Source organism: Drosophila pseudoobscura, chromosome 4 (assembly GCF_009870125.1).
Source record: "Drosophila pseudoobscura strain MV-25-SWS-2005 chromosome 4, UCI_Dpse_MV25, whole genome shotgun sequence".
In the NCBI taxonomy this organism is placed as follows: domain Eukaryota; kingdom Metazoa; phylum Arthropoda; class Insecta; order Diptera; family Drosophilidae; genus Drosophila; species Drosophila pseudoobscura.
In genome coordinates this window covers 13,156,369-13,171,989 of record NC_046681.1, presented here as the reverse complement: position 1 = coordinate 13,171,989, position 15,621 = coordinate 13,156,369, and the positions used below count along the sequence as shown (strand labels likewise).

Below are 15,621 nucleotides of genomic sequence, written 5' to 3'. Positions count from 1 at the left end.
TGCTAGAGGTGGAAAAACATCGATGTTAGTTGTTTTCGATGCAATTTATTTTCTGTATTCGCTTTGTTAAATAAAAAATGCAAAAAACAACTTTAATATAACAGATGTAACCGAAACACACCAAGAATCCTAGAAAATGTCACAGGCAGCGTCTACCACGCAGAGTGCAGCTGCTGCACCGGTGGGTGGCGGCAGTCGACGGCTGCCCAGCGATGGCGTGGGCGGCGTTGGCGTCATGGGGAATACCATGTCAGCGAGATTCGGTGAGACCGAATGGGAGGCCCGAGAGGTGAGTACAGCCCAACGACAACAAGTTTTCCATATTAATGATTTCCCTTCCCTACGGAAAAAGTCGCAACGCCAACGCGAACTGCATGAGGCGCGTGCCAGGGCGGCGCAGATGGAGAAGACCATGAAGTGGTGGTAAGTGGAGAGCCAGAGAGCTACTTGCCGACCGTCTGTTAATCACTAAACTCTTTTTGCAGGTCTGATTGCACTGCCAACTGGCGCGAGAAATGGAGTAAGGTAATGGTTGCCATGGCGGCTGTTGAATCAATAAGCTGCACGGATTTGTTTGATAACAAAAAACAACTCTTTCGCAGGTACGCAACGAGCGGAACAAGGCCCGGGAAGAATCCAAACAGTTAAGCGTTAAACTGGACGTCGCAATGAAGGAGGCACATTCACTGAAGCGCGAGAAGAATGATCTTGAGGTGCAGATCACACAGCTGAAGAAGGAAATGGAGAAGGTGCACACGCTGATGATGAAGCATGCGGGCCAGTTCCATCGGGCCGACACCAACGAGGATGCCGAAGCCAACGGACGCGACGCCAACTGCTCGCCGGACATTTCTTCGGATGGCCTGAAGAATATCAATAGCGAGGATGGTTTGGTCACCAAACTAACCAACGATGTGAAAGATCTGGACATTGAGGAGTTTGCCATGAAAGGAGCCATGCCCAAGCATTTGACGGATCTGGATGAGGCCGCGGCCGCCGAAGAGAAGCGTCTGATACAGCAGTTGTCCAAGGATGACTTTGACGAAGATTACTTGCTGCAAAAAATATCCATGCTGCAGTTGCGACTCGATGAAGCGCAGAAAACTCTACAGGCCGAAAGGGAGTAAGTCAATAGATGGCCTCCCCCTTCTTTTTGTTTGCTCAAACTTTGGTTTTTTTTCAGTGAGAAGCACGAACTTCACAAGAGCATTGAGAAGCTGACACTGGAGATACAGGATGTGCGCGGACGTCACGAGGAGATGCGTTCAGCCAAGCAGGAAGCGGTTCGCGAGCTCTTGACACTGCAGGAGCAGCATCGGGCAGAGATGCGCATCGTGAACAACTCGCTGCAGGAAGAGATTGCCGCACGTGAGAACCTAGAGCGCCGTCTCACAGAGCTGCGAACCGAACTGGAGCATCTGCAGGCAGAAAACGCCTCCGAATGGGGCAAGCGGGAGCGCCTGGAGTCTGAGAAGTTGGCCTTGGAGCGCGACAACAAAAAGCTGCGCGCCGAGCTGCGTGACTATCAGGAGCGTTCGGATCGCAAGTGTCGCCCTATGCAGGCCAACGATGTGGAGCTTCGCGCGCTGCAGCAGGAGCTCTCGGAGCGCAACAAGGAGATCAGCGAGGTGAAAATGTCGCATGCCAAGCTGAAGAAACTGTTGGCTGAGACCAACACGGAGCTGAGCCACGCAGTGCGCCGGGCAGAGCAATACGAGGCAGAGGTAAGTAAATCTATGTATACCTTATCTGATGATATAAATGATTATGGAGTAGCTGTAGCTGTAGCTAGAACGAGATTAGGCATATCAGCTTATCAATGGCAAGAAAATTTAAAAGTGAGATGTTTATTTGGACAAGGAAACATTTTTAAACAAAGATACTTTTATTCCATATGACACGTAACATTCTAACGATTCTGTAAATGCAGTTCTCTCCATCGCTCCGTTCTCTTCATCAATCAGTTGGCAAAGGCCGCCAGTCCGGTGATTGCACGTCCGAGAATCAGAGCGTGAATGTCGTGGGTGCCCTCGTAGGTGTTGACCGACTCTAGGTTCATCACATGCCTGATCACATGGTACTCATCGCTGATTCCATTGCCACCCAGCATGTCTCGCATTTGACGAGCAATGTCCAGAGACTTGCCCGTATTGTTCCGCTTCAGAAGGGAGATCATCTCGGGTGTGTGCAGCTTCTGGTCCTTGAGGCGACCCACCTGCAGACAGCCCTGCAGGCCCAAGGCAATCTCTGTGGTGGCATCGGCCAGCTTCTTCTGGATCAACTGATTCGCCGCCAATGGGCGTCCGAACTGCTTGCGATCGAGGGTGTACTGACGGGCTATGTCCACACAGGCCTCGGCGGCGCCCAAGGCTCCCCAGGCGATGCCATAGCGGGCATTGTTCAGGCAGTTGAAGGGGCCACTGAAGCCACTTGCCTTGGGCAGCAGCTGCTCCTCGGGCACTCGCACATCGTCCATGAGAATCATGCCCGTGGGTGAGGCACGCAGCGAGAATTTTCCCTCGATCTTGGGGGTGTCCAGGCCCTTACCGGATATCTTGCGATCCACTAGGAAGCCGCGCAGCTTGCCATCTTCGCACTTGGCCCACACAACCAGCACATCGGCAATGGGGGCGCTCGTGATCCATGTCTTGGATCCATTCAAGATGTACGTCTTCGTTTTGCTGTCGTATTTGGCATTGGTTTCCATGCCGGCCGGATCGCTGCCATGGTTTGGCTCGGTCAAGCCAAAGCCCCCTGTGGTGAGGAAGAAACAAAATAGTTATTCCGTTGTAAGAAGGCAGTCCCCCTGTTTGGGCACTCACCTATCAGCTTGCCCTTCGCCATGCTGGGTAAATATCTCTCTTTCTGCTCCTCTGACCCGTAGTCGTAGATGGCTCCCATGGCCAGCGAGCTCTGTACACTCACTGCCGAACGGTAGGCGGAGTCAACGCGCTCCACCTCGCGGGTGAGCAGGCCATAGGCCACACTGGACACTCCGGCACAGCCGTAGCCCTTCAGGGTGCAACCCAACACGCCCAGACTGCCGATCTCCTCCATGATCTTCTTGTCAAACTGCTCCAGTCGATTGGCCATCTTCACGCGGGGCAGCAGCTCCGCCTGGCAGTAGCCGCGGAAGGCGTCGCGAATGGCCACCTCCTCTTCGGTCAGCTGGCTCTCCAGGTTGAGGGGATCCTGCCAGTTGAATTTGGGAGCTGCAGCCTTGCTGCTTGCCAAGCGGCGAGCACACGGATTTATTAGTTTTCCTATCACACTTTGCGCAATCATTTTTCTATATTTTGCGTGTTTTGCTTTCCTTTTCGTACAAAATTCGCAGCTACAGCTGCTCCGGTTGAATAAATGAAATGAAATGAAGAAAGCTCCCAAGAAGCTTCGAAGCTTTCATAACAGCTGCAACAGGTTTACTCTCTCCAATCTCTGGTTTTTTCAAAGTTTATTAAAATAGGGTTCAACATGCCCGAAGCTTGCTCTCAATTTAGGCGGCATATTATCTTTCACATGGCGAAAACAAGTGACCACAATATAAGCCACTCGGAGAGCGAGAGTGGCTCCCCTTGGGACTTGTTTACCCCGAAAATACTGTTGTTGTGACCGGATGATCATAATCTGCGGCCCCTAAATATTCGCACTATCACACATTTTATTTTGGACTTGACGATAGAACCTAAACACAACGTGGAGCTAGAAAAGTTTCCAATTGTTATCGCATCTGGCCTAGCGGGGGTCGGAAGCTTATCTGCGCACGCCCATTGTGGCTATATTTAAGCATGGATCGTGGAATGAATGGAATAGTGATAGTGGGGCGTGCATGTTTGTGTAGACTGGAATGGAAACCTTATTTCCAATGCAACGGACAATATCACTTATCTCTTTTCCTCCGTTCCAGGTCAAACGCCTACGGCAGCGGGTGGAGGAGCTAAAAAGGGAATTAGCGGGCGCCGAAGACGAGCTGGATTCGGCGGTGAATCAGGTGCGGCGTCTGCAGCGCTCCAACGATGAACTAGTGGGCCAAACTGAGGGCTTTCAGGTGCAAATTCAACATCTACAGAACAGGTGAGACTCGCACAAGCACAAGCATACCCAAGTACATGTACATATTAGTAAGTCTTTCCTCTAAAACAACTAACTTTTCATTGGTGCGGGTGCCTGCTAATCTACTCTACTCCCCTCCTAACACCCCCTCGTAACCAACTAAACCACAGACGAGCCCCCAGTCCGCAGCTGCGCGGCATGGGTGGCGTTCAGTTGAGGAACAAAATAGCCGTCGAGCTGCCCAACGATTGTCTGCCGAATATCAATGATCTGCGCCAGATCTTTGATGATTCTCAGGCGGGAATGCGCAGCTCCCACAATGGCAGCGATGCCGCTGTTCATCATGCGGCTTCTGTAAAGCGTTCCAGTCACACGGAGCGCACGCTGCTGCAGCAGCAACAGAGCAGTGCAGCTGCCTCGGCTGCGGCAGCGGCGGCGGCAGCAGCGGCCTTCTACGATGCAAAGCCCACGCATCTGGAGGAGAACATCTTCGAGTCAAAGTCCCGGAACCTGGAGTTTGAGCGGGCCAAGCAGAAGTTTGACAATCCCCATGGATCGCATCACCACCACCAGAGGCAGCGGTCGGGCAACGGACATGGCCGATACGGTAGTGCCGGGAGCAGCAGCAACTGCAGCAGCGCCAATCGCTCGAATCTCGTGCTGCCCCTCAAATGCATGACCAATGGGGGTACTCCTTCCTCGGCGTCCAGCAAGGACGAGATGAACAGGCAGCTGTACGAGGCGCACGAGAAGGAGCAGGGCTATGCCAGGAATAGTATCAATCTGGATGGTCTCAAGGTATCCGACGATGAGGTGAGCCGCACGGAACCCTGTTCTCTTCGCATCTTTTACTAACTTTTTTCATTTCTGGTATTATTTTGGTAGTATTTATTCCGCCTAGTATTGTAGAGTGGAGGACCTAATTTCTGTCTTTTATGTTTGCAGACTCCGTAGCTATGGTTCGACAAGCTTACTGCTGGACGATGAGACCGAAGGAAATAGCGATTGAAGACAAATTCGATTGAAGGCTATGGTATTAAATGCTAGTATTAATTTCACCCCAAAATGCGTAAGTACTTTAAAGTTGGTGGAGCATAGGTCTCAAGGTACAATCCATGATCCTAGGCTATGTTTGAGGACCACCATCAACTTGTTCCTTAGTTGAATCAATTCATAAGTTTACCTAAGTACTTTTATGTGAACAAGAGGGAACCACTCTTTCGGCACACGAATCCCCATAGATCAGCAGTAAACTATGTCATTTAATAAGCTTTTATCTTCACAAATATTCCATTTATACTAAGCATTACTATCAGACATTTTAGCTGGCCATATCTCGTTTCTCTATGAGCTTAACTCGCAAATAATACAGTTGTTAGGATCCCTTACATCTCAATCGCCATTGGAATCCCTTGCCTTCTTGAACAACACAGACTAAACCACATTAACAGACTTACTACCAGATTTATATACGTATTGACTCATAATACAGGTTCGATTTTTGAGTGCCAGAATCCCATAGGAATTTTACAAAATTTAATCGGAACAGAGTCCAGTATGCTGCTGGCTGTGAATCGGAAATAATTTAATATATATCAAAATCTCGAGATCTGTGCGTTTGTCTAGTCCCATATCCTTTTCGCTTACTTTTCCAAACGATTACACTTTGATTCGCAGCAGCGGCATATTGAATCTTATCTAGAATATATAGTATATACATATTTGAAAGAAGAATAATATACGTATTATAATTTAGCAATATTAGTATTCTAGTGTTTTAAAAATACCAATTTATAATTAACTATTAAAATTACAACATAACAAATATTTAGACATGTATACATATATAACGAACTACAACTGATATTCCAATAAAGTTTTTGGATGTTACCATTGATTGAATACTGGAGTGTGTGGCTGGCAGATCCAGCGTTTCGATATGTTTTTGTATTTAGATATTATTTGTGTCTAAGAATTGAGCGAACCATTAAATAGATAGAGCACTTCGAGTCCTGCGACCATTCAATTCCCTCCAGCAGCGGTAAAAAACCAAAAAAAGAAAAGAAAATATGTATAAACTCGAATTTAAAAACTTGTGTGAACTCAGATCACAGTCGACTTTTGCCCAGGCTTTCTTTTTCAAAGTATTCTACGTAAATCATTTCTGAGAACACTAACCAGCAAAAGTTTGAGATTTATACAAAATTTTTCTGTTAATCAAATAAAAAAATTTTTAGTTTTCAATCATGGTTCAGTTATCGCGTAGTACAAAATTTACCTGCATTTGCTTTGCCATCTATTTGTCGTATGCCGTGTTCATATTCCTGCTGTTGCCCATGCTGATGCCCGATCCGGTGACACTACAACGGTCGATGCTCGCCTACAAGACCCGCCACCTGGGCAACTTGACCAAATACACGCTGGAGACAGGCGGTGAGCCTGTGCGCTCGCTGCTGGTCACATTCCGGGGCTCGGGGGCCCTGAAGCTGCTGGATAACTTGTCCTTTCAGCCGGGCTGCTATCAGCACTATGCCCCACTGATTGCCTATCAGAACCGTTTGAATGCGGAGCAGAGGAATAAGGAGGCGCTGGAGGAGATGGTGGCGTTGTACAATTGCGACTACAACAAGTCGGCGCCGATGCTCAGCTGGGGCCTGCAATCGTCCACCTTCCGACGCTTTTATGGCGTGCAGTGGAAGAACAGTCTGATTTATCCGAGCGAGGTCTGCTGGGACCCGAAAGTCATGTCGGATATCTGCAAAATCTATCCGTTCCTTAATATGGCCGTGTACAATCTAAGGCTCGAGTATCTGAGTACCCTGCTGGAGCGAGAGGAGTGAGTACATCGAATACCTTTGAATGATTTCGATATTGATTGGTTTCTTCCCCATCCCACAGTCTCAACATAAAGATTATGTTGCTGATACGCGATCCCCGCGGCACGATGCACACACGTGCCAACAGCGCTTGGTGTGCCAACAGTCCAGACTGTATGCCGGCGAGTCTGTGCAGTGATATGGTCAGTGATTATAACACCGCACTGCGTCTATTGAAACAATATCCGCAGCGCTTCGGGTATGTCTTTAATTGTAAATTCTAAGCATTCAATACAGCACCAAGAGCGTCCAACAGAGTCATACGATACGAAGACCTGGTCCATGATCCCGAAGAGATCATGCTGAATGTTTTCAACTTTTACGGTCTGCCCATGAAGCGGTCCAAAGAGGTTAGCCGCGGTGTCCATCCACGCATTGCTCACCGTGAGGGCGATGGCTGGGAGTTTCCCTGGAGGCATGCAAATGAACCGGCATACGATTGGATGTACAAAATGAAGATCGAGGATGTGAAAAACATTCAGAGTGTCTGCAAGCAAGCAATGAATGTGTGGGGCTATCGTATCATCAAAGACTTTGAAGGCTTCTTACCCGAGGCCTTTGAGCCGTTGACCGCCCAGAATTGAATTTCAAATTCGAAATTTATGCGCCAACACTTGACCCAAAAGTGTTATCGTGCTAATCAGATGTTGTACCACCATTTTCGAATAGGAATATGTATTTGCATTTATGGGAAGAGATAAAACTGTAAAACAGAAATTAGCCTTAAAAGTAATATTCTGCCGCTGCTATTAGTTAGGTCCTCTCCGTTCTGGTAGTTCAAAGTTTATTTGTTAACAATATTAAGTTTCGTTCCGATAAATGTAATAATCGATAGGCCGAAAATTGAGGGAATCGTCGCATTTCTTGAATCGGTAATGGCCCGGTTGACAACAGTTAAATCCTTATCGCTCACATTCAAAAAAGTTAGATTTGGCGCGCACCACTCGTAACCAGTCGTAACCTCTTTTACCCGATTGACAACACTGAGTCCCATTCCATACACAAACATGTTGCTAATTCCAGACATAGCCTGGGGGAAATGGATGATATAGAATTGCGGAAATGTGTGTCATTCCAGGCTCTAATTAATGCAGAAAATAGATAGTCTCTGTTTTAAACGATATTTTGCAGCTCATCGCCTGTCTACAGAGACCAAGAACTGGTACTGGGACAACCTGCGACTATTGAACATTTTTGTTGAAATCGTGTTTTTGTCAAAACAAAAAACATGCAAGTACTTAAAAGTAGTTAATCCTGATTAAAATTGATTCAACAATCATATAAAGTTATCTGGGCTAAACTGAGAGATCTATATAGCCAGTAATATTCGACGGAATATCAAAAACGAGGAATATGTAAAATAGAACTTGACTTCGTCAGTATATTTACGGTATATTTTGAAAATGAGGCGGTATGTTTCGGTATATTTCTGAGGGTCAGACTGTATATATTATCGATAAATCCGCGGTCACACTGATCGCTATATTTTGGACCCGACCGGACGTGTGCTAGCGGAGACTTTTGTTTAGAGCGCGTAAAAAATTATTAATAAACGCGATAGAACCGTCCAGCGTCTTGAACAATAACCATTGAAATGTCCTCCAGCTAAGGGGGCCCGCGGTATGTGCGAGTGCGAGCGAGTCAGGGGGAATGTGTAAAGTGTCCGAGTGCAAAGTGTGTTTATTGTTAAATTGCCAGCAATTAGTGGAGCATTAACTGCCACAAATGAGCACAGCGGAACTGGATGCGGACTTGGAGTCGTGTGCGCTACTGAACGCTGGTGATACCACCGTCGATCCTGGCAGGACACGCGCTAAGCAGCGCGTCAGTTTGAACTCGAAGCGTCGACGCAGCAGAATGTCGCGGCGGGCGAACCTCATTGGCATCTGTGGCGTGGGCAGTCTGTGCATCCTGCTGCTGATAGCCACCACCCAGCATCGTCCTCTCACGACGCCCTTCAACCAGGGATCGGGCGGCGGCCCGGCGGGGGCAGCGGCCTCGCTCAGCCAGGCGGCCGCCTATGGCGTCGATGGAGGTCCCTCCAACAGCCTAGGCCGCAACTCCTTCTACGAACGCCTGCAGCAGCAGATGCAGCAGCAGCCCTCGCAGACTGTCGTCTACAACCTGACAGCTACTATAGCGGATGTCCTGTCGGCTCAACGGTCGCGCATCCTCACCGAAATGGAGAACTTCGAGTACCCGCGCGGCGGGGCCGAGCGGCTCAGTGACATGACGCCCGCCACAAACGGCACGCCCGTCCGCAGTGTGGTCGTCACCTCCTGGCGGTCGGGCTCCACCTTCCTGGGGGACATACTCAACTCCATTCCAGGCAACTACTACCACTACGAGCCGCTGCTCGACTTTGGCATCAAGCAGGTTCGCGATCCCGATGACCAGGACCTGGCCGTCCAGAATCTAAAGAATCTCCTCAACTGCGACTACGCCGACATGACGGACTACCTGAACTTCGGAAAGACGCACACATATCTCTTCGAGCACAACACCCGACTGTGGGACGTCTGTCGCGAGTATCCGCGCTTCTGCTGGCGGCCCCACTTCCTCACGCGCTTCTGTCGTCTCTTCCCCATTCAAAGCATGAAGACGGTGCGGCTGCGCCTGGCGCAGGCCGAGAAACTGCTGGAGGACCAAAGGTGAGTGCTCCACGACACATACTATTGGGGGGGGCAGACTATAGAAAGTGAAAGGCGATAGATAACCAGGCGATAGATAATGTCGTGATGCGTTTATGCGGTGTCCCAAGTTCCTGATGAATGGAACAATAGAGAAACTGCAGTCGTTTTGCTCGGGGACTCACTCTGATGCGTATTTAATCCCACAGAAACATCCCACAGCATGGCCCCCACAATTTCTTTGTGTGCTTCTCTCATCAACATTTCATTTCATTTCATTTCGATTATCTTGGAGCAGGCCAAGGCTCCCGCCTTTTGTGATAATTACTGAGGCATACATTCAGATTTTGTTGTGTGGTTTTTCTAAGTTTCTCCGCCTGGGACTTGCTCAACTTGTATACTGCTTATCGTACGAGTATTTGCCTGCATATAGAACCCTTGAGAGCTTATCAAAATGTTGCGGAACTTTGCCTAAGTCTGCAGTAAAATGTGAACTATTTATCACCCAAGAATTTACAAATTAATGGGCTCGACAAAAAGTGGTTTTAGATCAAATATGGTTACGATTAGTCTATTCTCCGAATGAATCCATTGATAAACTGATCGGCGGATGGCTCGGCTGCCATATCAAATGTTGGCTTCCTGACACTCGCCTATCTTTCCATTTTACTGCCGCAATAGATTTTAGAGACTACTTAAGCGCTTTTAAACAGATGTTTACCCGGAGGTAGTAAAGATTATACGGGTTACTGGGTTACTCGGAGCGGATACTCCATACATTTATGACGTTGGCTGCCTTATCAACGGTATTCCCGTCCCATTTGCTCTGAAGTGATTGCTCAGACTCACTGTCTGAGTCTGGACGAGTATTCCGCTTCCATTTCCACTCGAGGGAAATACCTGGAAATCAACCCAATCTTTGTCTAGTGATCAAAGCAAATAACATATTAGGTAATTAAGTTATCTTTGGGTTAAAAAAAAATATTCCAGAACTACATACACACAAATATTTCACTTTTATTTCCTTCCTTAATGCAAGATAAAATTTATATCATTTATGTTCTCATTAATCAATCAGCAATTACGAACATGGGGAAGGCTCATTGCTGTTCCAACACTTGCTGTTCCTTAGGGTTTCTTGGGCGGATCAACTTTCATCGCCCCAACAAAGTGTCTCTCCCTTCAAGCTATTTACTCGAACATTTGGCAGCGTGGAAAACCCTTTGGCACACACATAGAATCGCACAAGTCCAATCCTCTGCCAATAGTTGAGGAAATCGAATCCCTTGTAAGCGTTTCCTGCCCCCAAAAAGTTTCATTTACATAATTTCCCATTTAAAATGTGAGCCAAACAAACAAACAAGCCAGCAAACAGCCACAACGGAGCACAGAAATCGATAAAATTAGTGTATAGAACAATCTCTGGCCAAGCAAACAGAAAAAGGAAAATGTATTTGATTGATGTGATGGTGGGGTCCTCCCGTTGCTACTCCCCTGCCCCAGCCCCCGCTGCTCCTGCAGCTGATGGCTTTGTGGTTTCGATTACATTTGGAACTGCCACTGGTCCCCCAGCTCCACCTCCACCTCCACCTCCGGCTCTATCTCTCTCTCGGTCTGCCTTTTTCTCTATAAGGACATTAGGGATACTATGTATTGGGTTTTGGCTTTTGTCAATGTTATGCAAAAGATTCCATCCCCCCATTGCCCCACTCCCCCCCTCTTTCACCCAACTAAACAAATTTCAATCAAATTGAGGGGGAAACTGACGTTTTTGTACACAGAATTTCGGTTCAATAAATAAATAGAAACCGAATCGACGGAGATGTCATTTATGGGCATGCTCTCGTTACATATGTCCCCATGTCCCCATGGCCCGTCCTGGGGCTTGTAAATGTCAAAAGAAAATGCTTGATTTCCCCTAATGGATGTTCTTTTGAGTGCTCCTTCTGGGTTGGGCTTTCACCCGCTCTCCTCTGCCAGTTCTGGCTAAAAACAATTAACACACTAAATCATGAACATGAACCCGAGCGAAACACAAGAGTAACTTAAGACGGAAGAAGAGGTGGCTGCTGGCCAGCAAAATAAATTAACAGACACTTGAAAATAGAGCTGGCGGAATGGTTTCTCTTACATTTTTGCAACCTTAAGAAGTGATGGGGTATGTTCCTGGACTGTAAAGCCAAAATATCCCCCAAAGACTGCTTTTAAGTTGAGGAATAATATAATTTCTTTGTTTATTTTGGAGTTATACTGAACTAAATCGAAATATCATGCATTTCTTACCATTTTTCCCCACTTAAATCGAGTTATTTGCTCATTATTCTTGACCATTTTCGGGTTAGAGAGAGATGCCAGTAAGTAGCTCTAGAAAGGGCACTTAAGCTGCGTCTGGCCCATAATTGTTGGCCTGGCCTGGCCTGGCCTTCTTCTCCGCTTGCAACAGCAAACATTCTTTCACACTCTATTAACGCAAAGTCTTGCCACAGTTCCCGGCCTCCAAGTGAAATGCATCAAAATTCCGGAAATGTTGCCCAGCACTTGGATTTATGGCCCTAACTTCTACCGCCCTACCACCCTCCCGCCCTCCCCCGGCCGCTGCTTAAGCACGGCTTTTCGACCACAATTTGGGTCAGAGCGCGCATTGTGTGGGGCTGGCCGGCGCGTGGAGTGTGGAGTGTGGTGCGTGGAGTGTTGGCTGAGTCATTCGCTCAGACACTCGCTCTCTAAGCGTACCGCTAACTGGGCTTCTAATTGTCGATGGGGACTGTCCACGAGACTGTCGGTCGGTTCTGGCAGTTCTGGCAGCTCTGGCAGCTCTGGGCTCTGGATGGGTGTGCCCAGAACACAGCACAACCTCTGGCCCAGGCTCTTAAATTTAATGCCAAATAGGCATTTTATTTATAAATCACACATTATTTTTATGTGATTTTTCATGGGGCCGATAAGGAAGGGAATGTTCGGGCTAATTAAATGGAATGGTAAATGGCGGGCATTTTATATTTATTTTATATATATTTTATATTTTATGAAGGGAAATAATAGAGAATTCTTTTAGAGGAAACCCCTATTTATAGGCCTCTTCCCAGATGGTTTTCTATGGTAAGTTTAGCCCCCGACTTTAGTCGAAACTAGCCCGCAATCTCTCTTATATTTAGTTTCCCGATAGAGCCACTCCGCTCTGGTTTCTGTGGCCGCTAACTTTGTGCGGCTTTTCCGGCTTGAAGTAGATTAAAATTTGTGAAAATTGAAAGGCACCCACAACCGACAGCCACACAATGGAGGGGCTGCTCCTCCTTCTCGTCGGGCTTTTGCCATAGAAAAGCCGTAAATACCGCAGCAGCCACAAAGAGTTTTGGCCGTTAGTTGGCTTATAATGAGCCAAGTGGCCATTAAGTCGAAAACTTTCCTCAGCTGCGTTTCCCAAAAGCGGGGGCAAAGGCAATGCAAGATGGATGTCAAGACCCCCCCGAAAGCTTCTTTTGAAGCGTTCTGAAGCGATTATTGCACCATAGACGACCCCCATTCAGGGGCTGGGAGTGGGGCTGGGAGTGGGGCTGGGACTGCGGCCTGTTTAACATTTTTCGCTTGTGAACTTTTGACTTGACAGCTTTGACAATAAACCAGAAACCAGCAGCAGCCCAAGGAAGGGGGGAAGGAGGGAGCAGGCAGGAGATACTCGCAGATAGAGCGATCGTGGGTTCAGTGAACGTTCAAGTAGCATAATTTTCCTCTCAGTGCTCTCAGTGCGGGTGTCCTACCCACCCCCTCCCCCCCCAGGTGGTTGTCTCTGGCTTTTGCATTCGAAATAAAAAGCGAAACGGGTTTCGGTTGTGAATTGGCGATAAACCTTCCTTTTCCGTGCGGAATACCCTAACCAAAGAGCGTGCTATACATTTGAAGAAGTAATTGGAATAGAATGGAGAATAGTCAGTAATCGTGGGTCTTGCTCCCAGTCCACTTAAAGGGTATCACAAATTAGCCTTATTTTATTTGTTTAACTATTATTTACGTTTGTTTTTGTGCTCTGTGGTACGTGGTAGAGATTGGTTTTGTGGCGTAAATGGATGAAAAGCAGCAAACAAAAATTGTCGGCCAAGAGACAGAGACAGAGAGAGAGAGAGATACTCATACCAGACCCAAAGCCAAACCCGAATAGACTCCTCTACGGCTATGACAAACCTCTCTCTCTCGGCGGCCTGGCCGGCAGTGAAAGTGATTGATTTTTTTTGTACCTCTTTCTCCACAGCAGAGGCAGCAGGGGCAGTGGCAGGGGCAGGGGCAGGGGCAGGGGCAGGGGCAGGGGCAGTGGCAGTAGCTGGTACTCGAAGTTTCGCTTTTTTCTGTGTTTGCTGTTTGCTTTTTGGGTGTAAAAATAATTTCTAAAAAATTTGTAGCCACCAGACGACTGCGTTTTGGTTTGTTTTGGGTCTTTTTTTTTGCGCGTTTTTACGATCTTGGTGTGGAAGTCTGATGAGGCTTTGGATGGATGATAATGGCACATAATAATGATAAGTATAGAAATTTCGACTGGAAACCAGTTAAGCCAGAAAACCAGTTGGAGTCGCAGCCAGTCGCTGGCCCCATGCATGGCATGGCCCGCTAAATAAACATTGAAACATTAGCTAAAACTCCATCCAATTAAGAGGAAATATTCATTTGATGGGTACAGTTTAAGCTTCTTGAAAGTTCCCTAAATATCATAGAAAAAGTGTTTCAAAACCTATAAAATTATGTCTTTGTTTTAAACCTCAAAATTCTTCAAAGAACCCAAACCCCGATCACAGCCAATTGCTTTGTGGCTTTCTTCATTGGTTCTGCCAGCTCTCCTTCAACCATAAACCATTTTCCCCCCTTTAAGTTGTAAAAACCAGAACAAAGGCCCAGTCCAGTCTTGAACGCTTCGGGGAGCCCGGAGCCTCTTCTAATAACTCTGTGATCTCCGTGTACGAGTGGCTCCCCCTTGTTCTCTGGGAGCGTGTGAAAATTACAATGATTTAGTGGCTGAAAGCAGGCCCATCGATCAATGGCATCGATCCGTCTAATGCAGCTAACGATGCCGCAGTCGCAGTCGCGGTGGCAGTGGCAGTGGCGGCCTCTGATGCCCCGAAACGCACCGCAAATTGATGAACCATAGATGGAAGAGGGTCTACAGTCTGCACTCCAGCAACCAGGCCCAAAACCACAACCAAAACGAATGTCATAAAGCTGCAGTGAGGTCTGTCCGCGCCCCCCCTCGAAGAAGTGGAGGGCCAAATCGCATTAGGCGATGCGAACCTTGTCTATGGGGATGGGGAAGGGGCATGGAGCGTGGGGCATGGGGCATGGGCTACTGCCTTGACTACTTAAAGATTTACACCGCGACGCTCCGGCCATAAATTCTGCCCAGTAATTGTGCAGCAAAGAAACAGAAACGGATTCTGAAAGGTAAAAAAAACCCAGAAAGCAAATAGTTCTCCTCAAGGCTGATCGAAGTTCTGGCCAACTGGCGAGATACTCGTACTTCTTCTGCCATTCATTCTGCGAGTATCTTTTAGATACATGTTTTTCTGTCTGCGTTTTAAAATCCCCAAACAAACGATGATTGGATTGCTTTGGTTTGGTGTGGGGTAATGCCCAAAAAAATCCCTGCCACATTATCTAATCGGTCGGCCAGAAAAGGAATTCCGTAGTTTACAAAAAATTAATAATGGGAAAATAAAGAGGCGTTTAACAAGTGTTTTAATTGGAAAACTAATCTTAGGATGGACCCCAGAGATAAAATAAGAGAACTACAAGTAAAGAGATAGGGTTTCGGTGGAAACATTATTTCCGATATTTTATCTCCGTTTTTTCTTCAGAACATCCTTGCACCGTGTTCTCCCAGCCATGGCTTTAATTAAACTAAGCCAAAAACTTTGCAAGTCCCCCATAAAAACGGGTATTTAACAACTTTTTCGTTGCTCCCGTGATTCCTGGGCTGCTGGCTGACCTTAGCCCTTTGCCACGCTGCAGGGCGCTGTGTGGACTCCGTTTTCACACCTAAGCCCCCAACGCCACTCACCTCCTGCTTTCGGCTGTGATTTAAT

General features: G+C 47.4%; 4 protein-coding genes across 7 annotated transcripts in view; 3 read left to right on the top strand and 1 right to left on the bottom strand.

Moving 5' to 3' along the window:
- The first annotated feature begins 8 nt into the window (after positions 1–8).
- LOC6903407 (coiled-coil domain-containing protein 102A) lies at positions 9–5,940 on the top strand. 3 transcript variants are annotated; one of them, XM_002132250.3, is made up of 8 exons: positions 9–289; positions 353–423; positions 486–525; positions 603–1,123; positions 1,184–1,724; positions 3,905–4,071; positions 4,221–4,863; positions 4,996–5,940. In XM_002132250.3, exons 1-8 carry the CDS (start codon positions 137–139, stop codon positions 5,002–5,004), a joined length of 2,145 nt encoding a protein of 714 aa, XP_002132286.1. In that variant the 5' UTR covers positions 9–136; the 3' UTR covers positions 5,005–5,940. The 3 variants fall into 3 exon arrangements, with proteins under 3 accessions (XP_002132286.1, XP_033236381.1, XP_015035351.1); XM_033380490.1 differs by having other exon boundaries at positions 4,221–4,931; positions 4,996–5,877; XM_015179865.2 differs by lacking the exon at positions 4,221–4,863 and having other exon boundaries at positions 4,996–5,877.
- Positions 1,867–3,384, bottom strand: LOC4817856 (glutaryl-CoA dehydrogenase, mitochondrial). The gene is made up of 2 exons (XM_001357254.4): positions 2,823–3,384; positions 1,867–2,754 (listed from the first exon to the last, which is right to left on the bottom strand). The coding sequence occupies exons 1-2, from the start codon at positions 3,283–3,285 to the stop codon at positions 1,961–1,963; spliced, it is 1,257 nt and encodes a 418-aa protein (XP_001357290.2). The 5' UTR covers positions 3,286–3,384; the 3' UTR covers positions 1,867–1,960.
- A 254-nt stretch (positions 5,941–6,194) lies between the features above and the next one.
- Positions 6,195–7,646, top strand: LOC4817844 (uncharacterized). Its single transcript, XM_033380492.1, has 4 exons — positions 6,195–6,886; positions 6,949–7,125; positions 7,183–7,506; positions 7,541–7,646. The coding sequence occupies exons 1-4, from the start codon at positions 6,297–6,299 to the stop codon at positions 7,542–7,544; spliced, it is 1,095 nt and encodes a 364-aa protein (XP_033236383.1). The 5' UTR covers positions 6,195–6,296; the 3' UTR covers positions 7,545–7,646.
- A 714-nt stretch (positions 7,647–8,360) lies between these two features.
- The window catches only part of LOC4818115 (carbohydrate sulfotransferase 4), a 35,752-nt gene continuing 28,491 nt past the window's right edge, over positions 8,361–15,621 (top strand). The window contains exon 1 of one of the 2 annotated variants that reach the window (XM_015179866.2): positions 8,361–9,577. In XM_015179866.2, coding sequence (XP_015035352.1) covers positions 8,652–9,577 — 926 coding nt within the window. In that variant the 5' untranslated portion in view covers positions 8,361–8,651. The remainder of the gene's footprint in view (positions 9,578–15,621) is intronic. The other variant, XM_001357256.4, reaches the window with a different exon arrangement.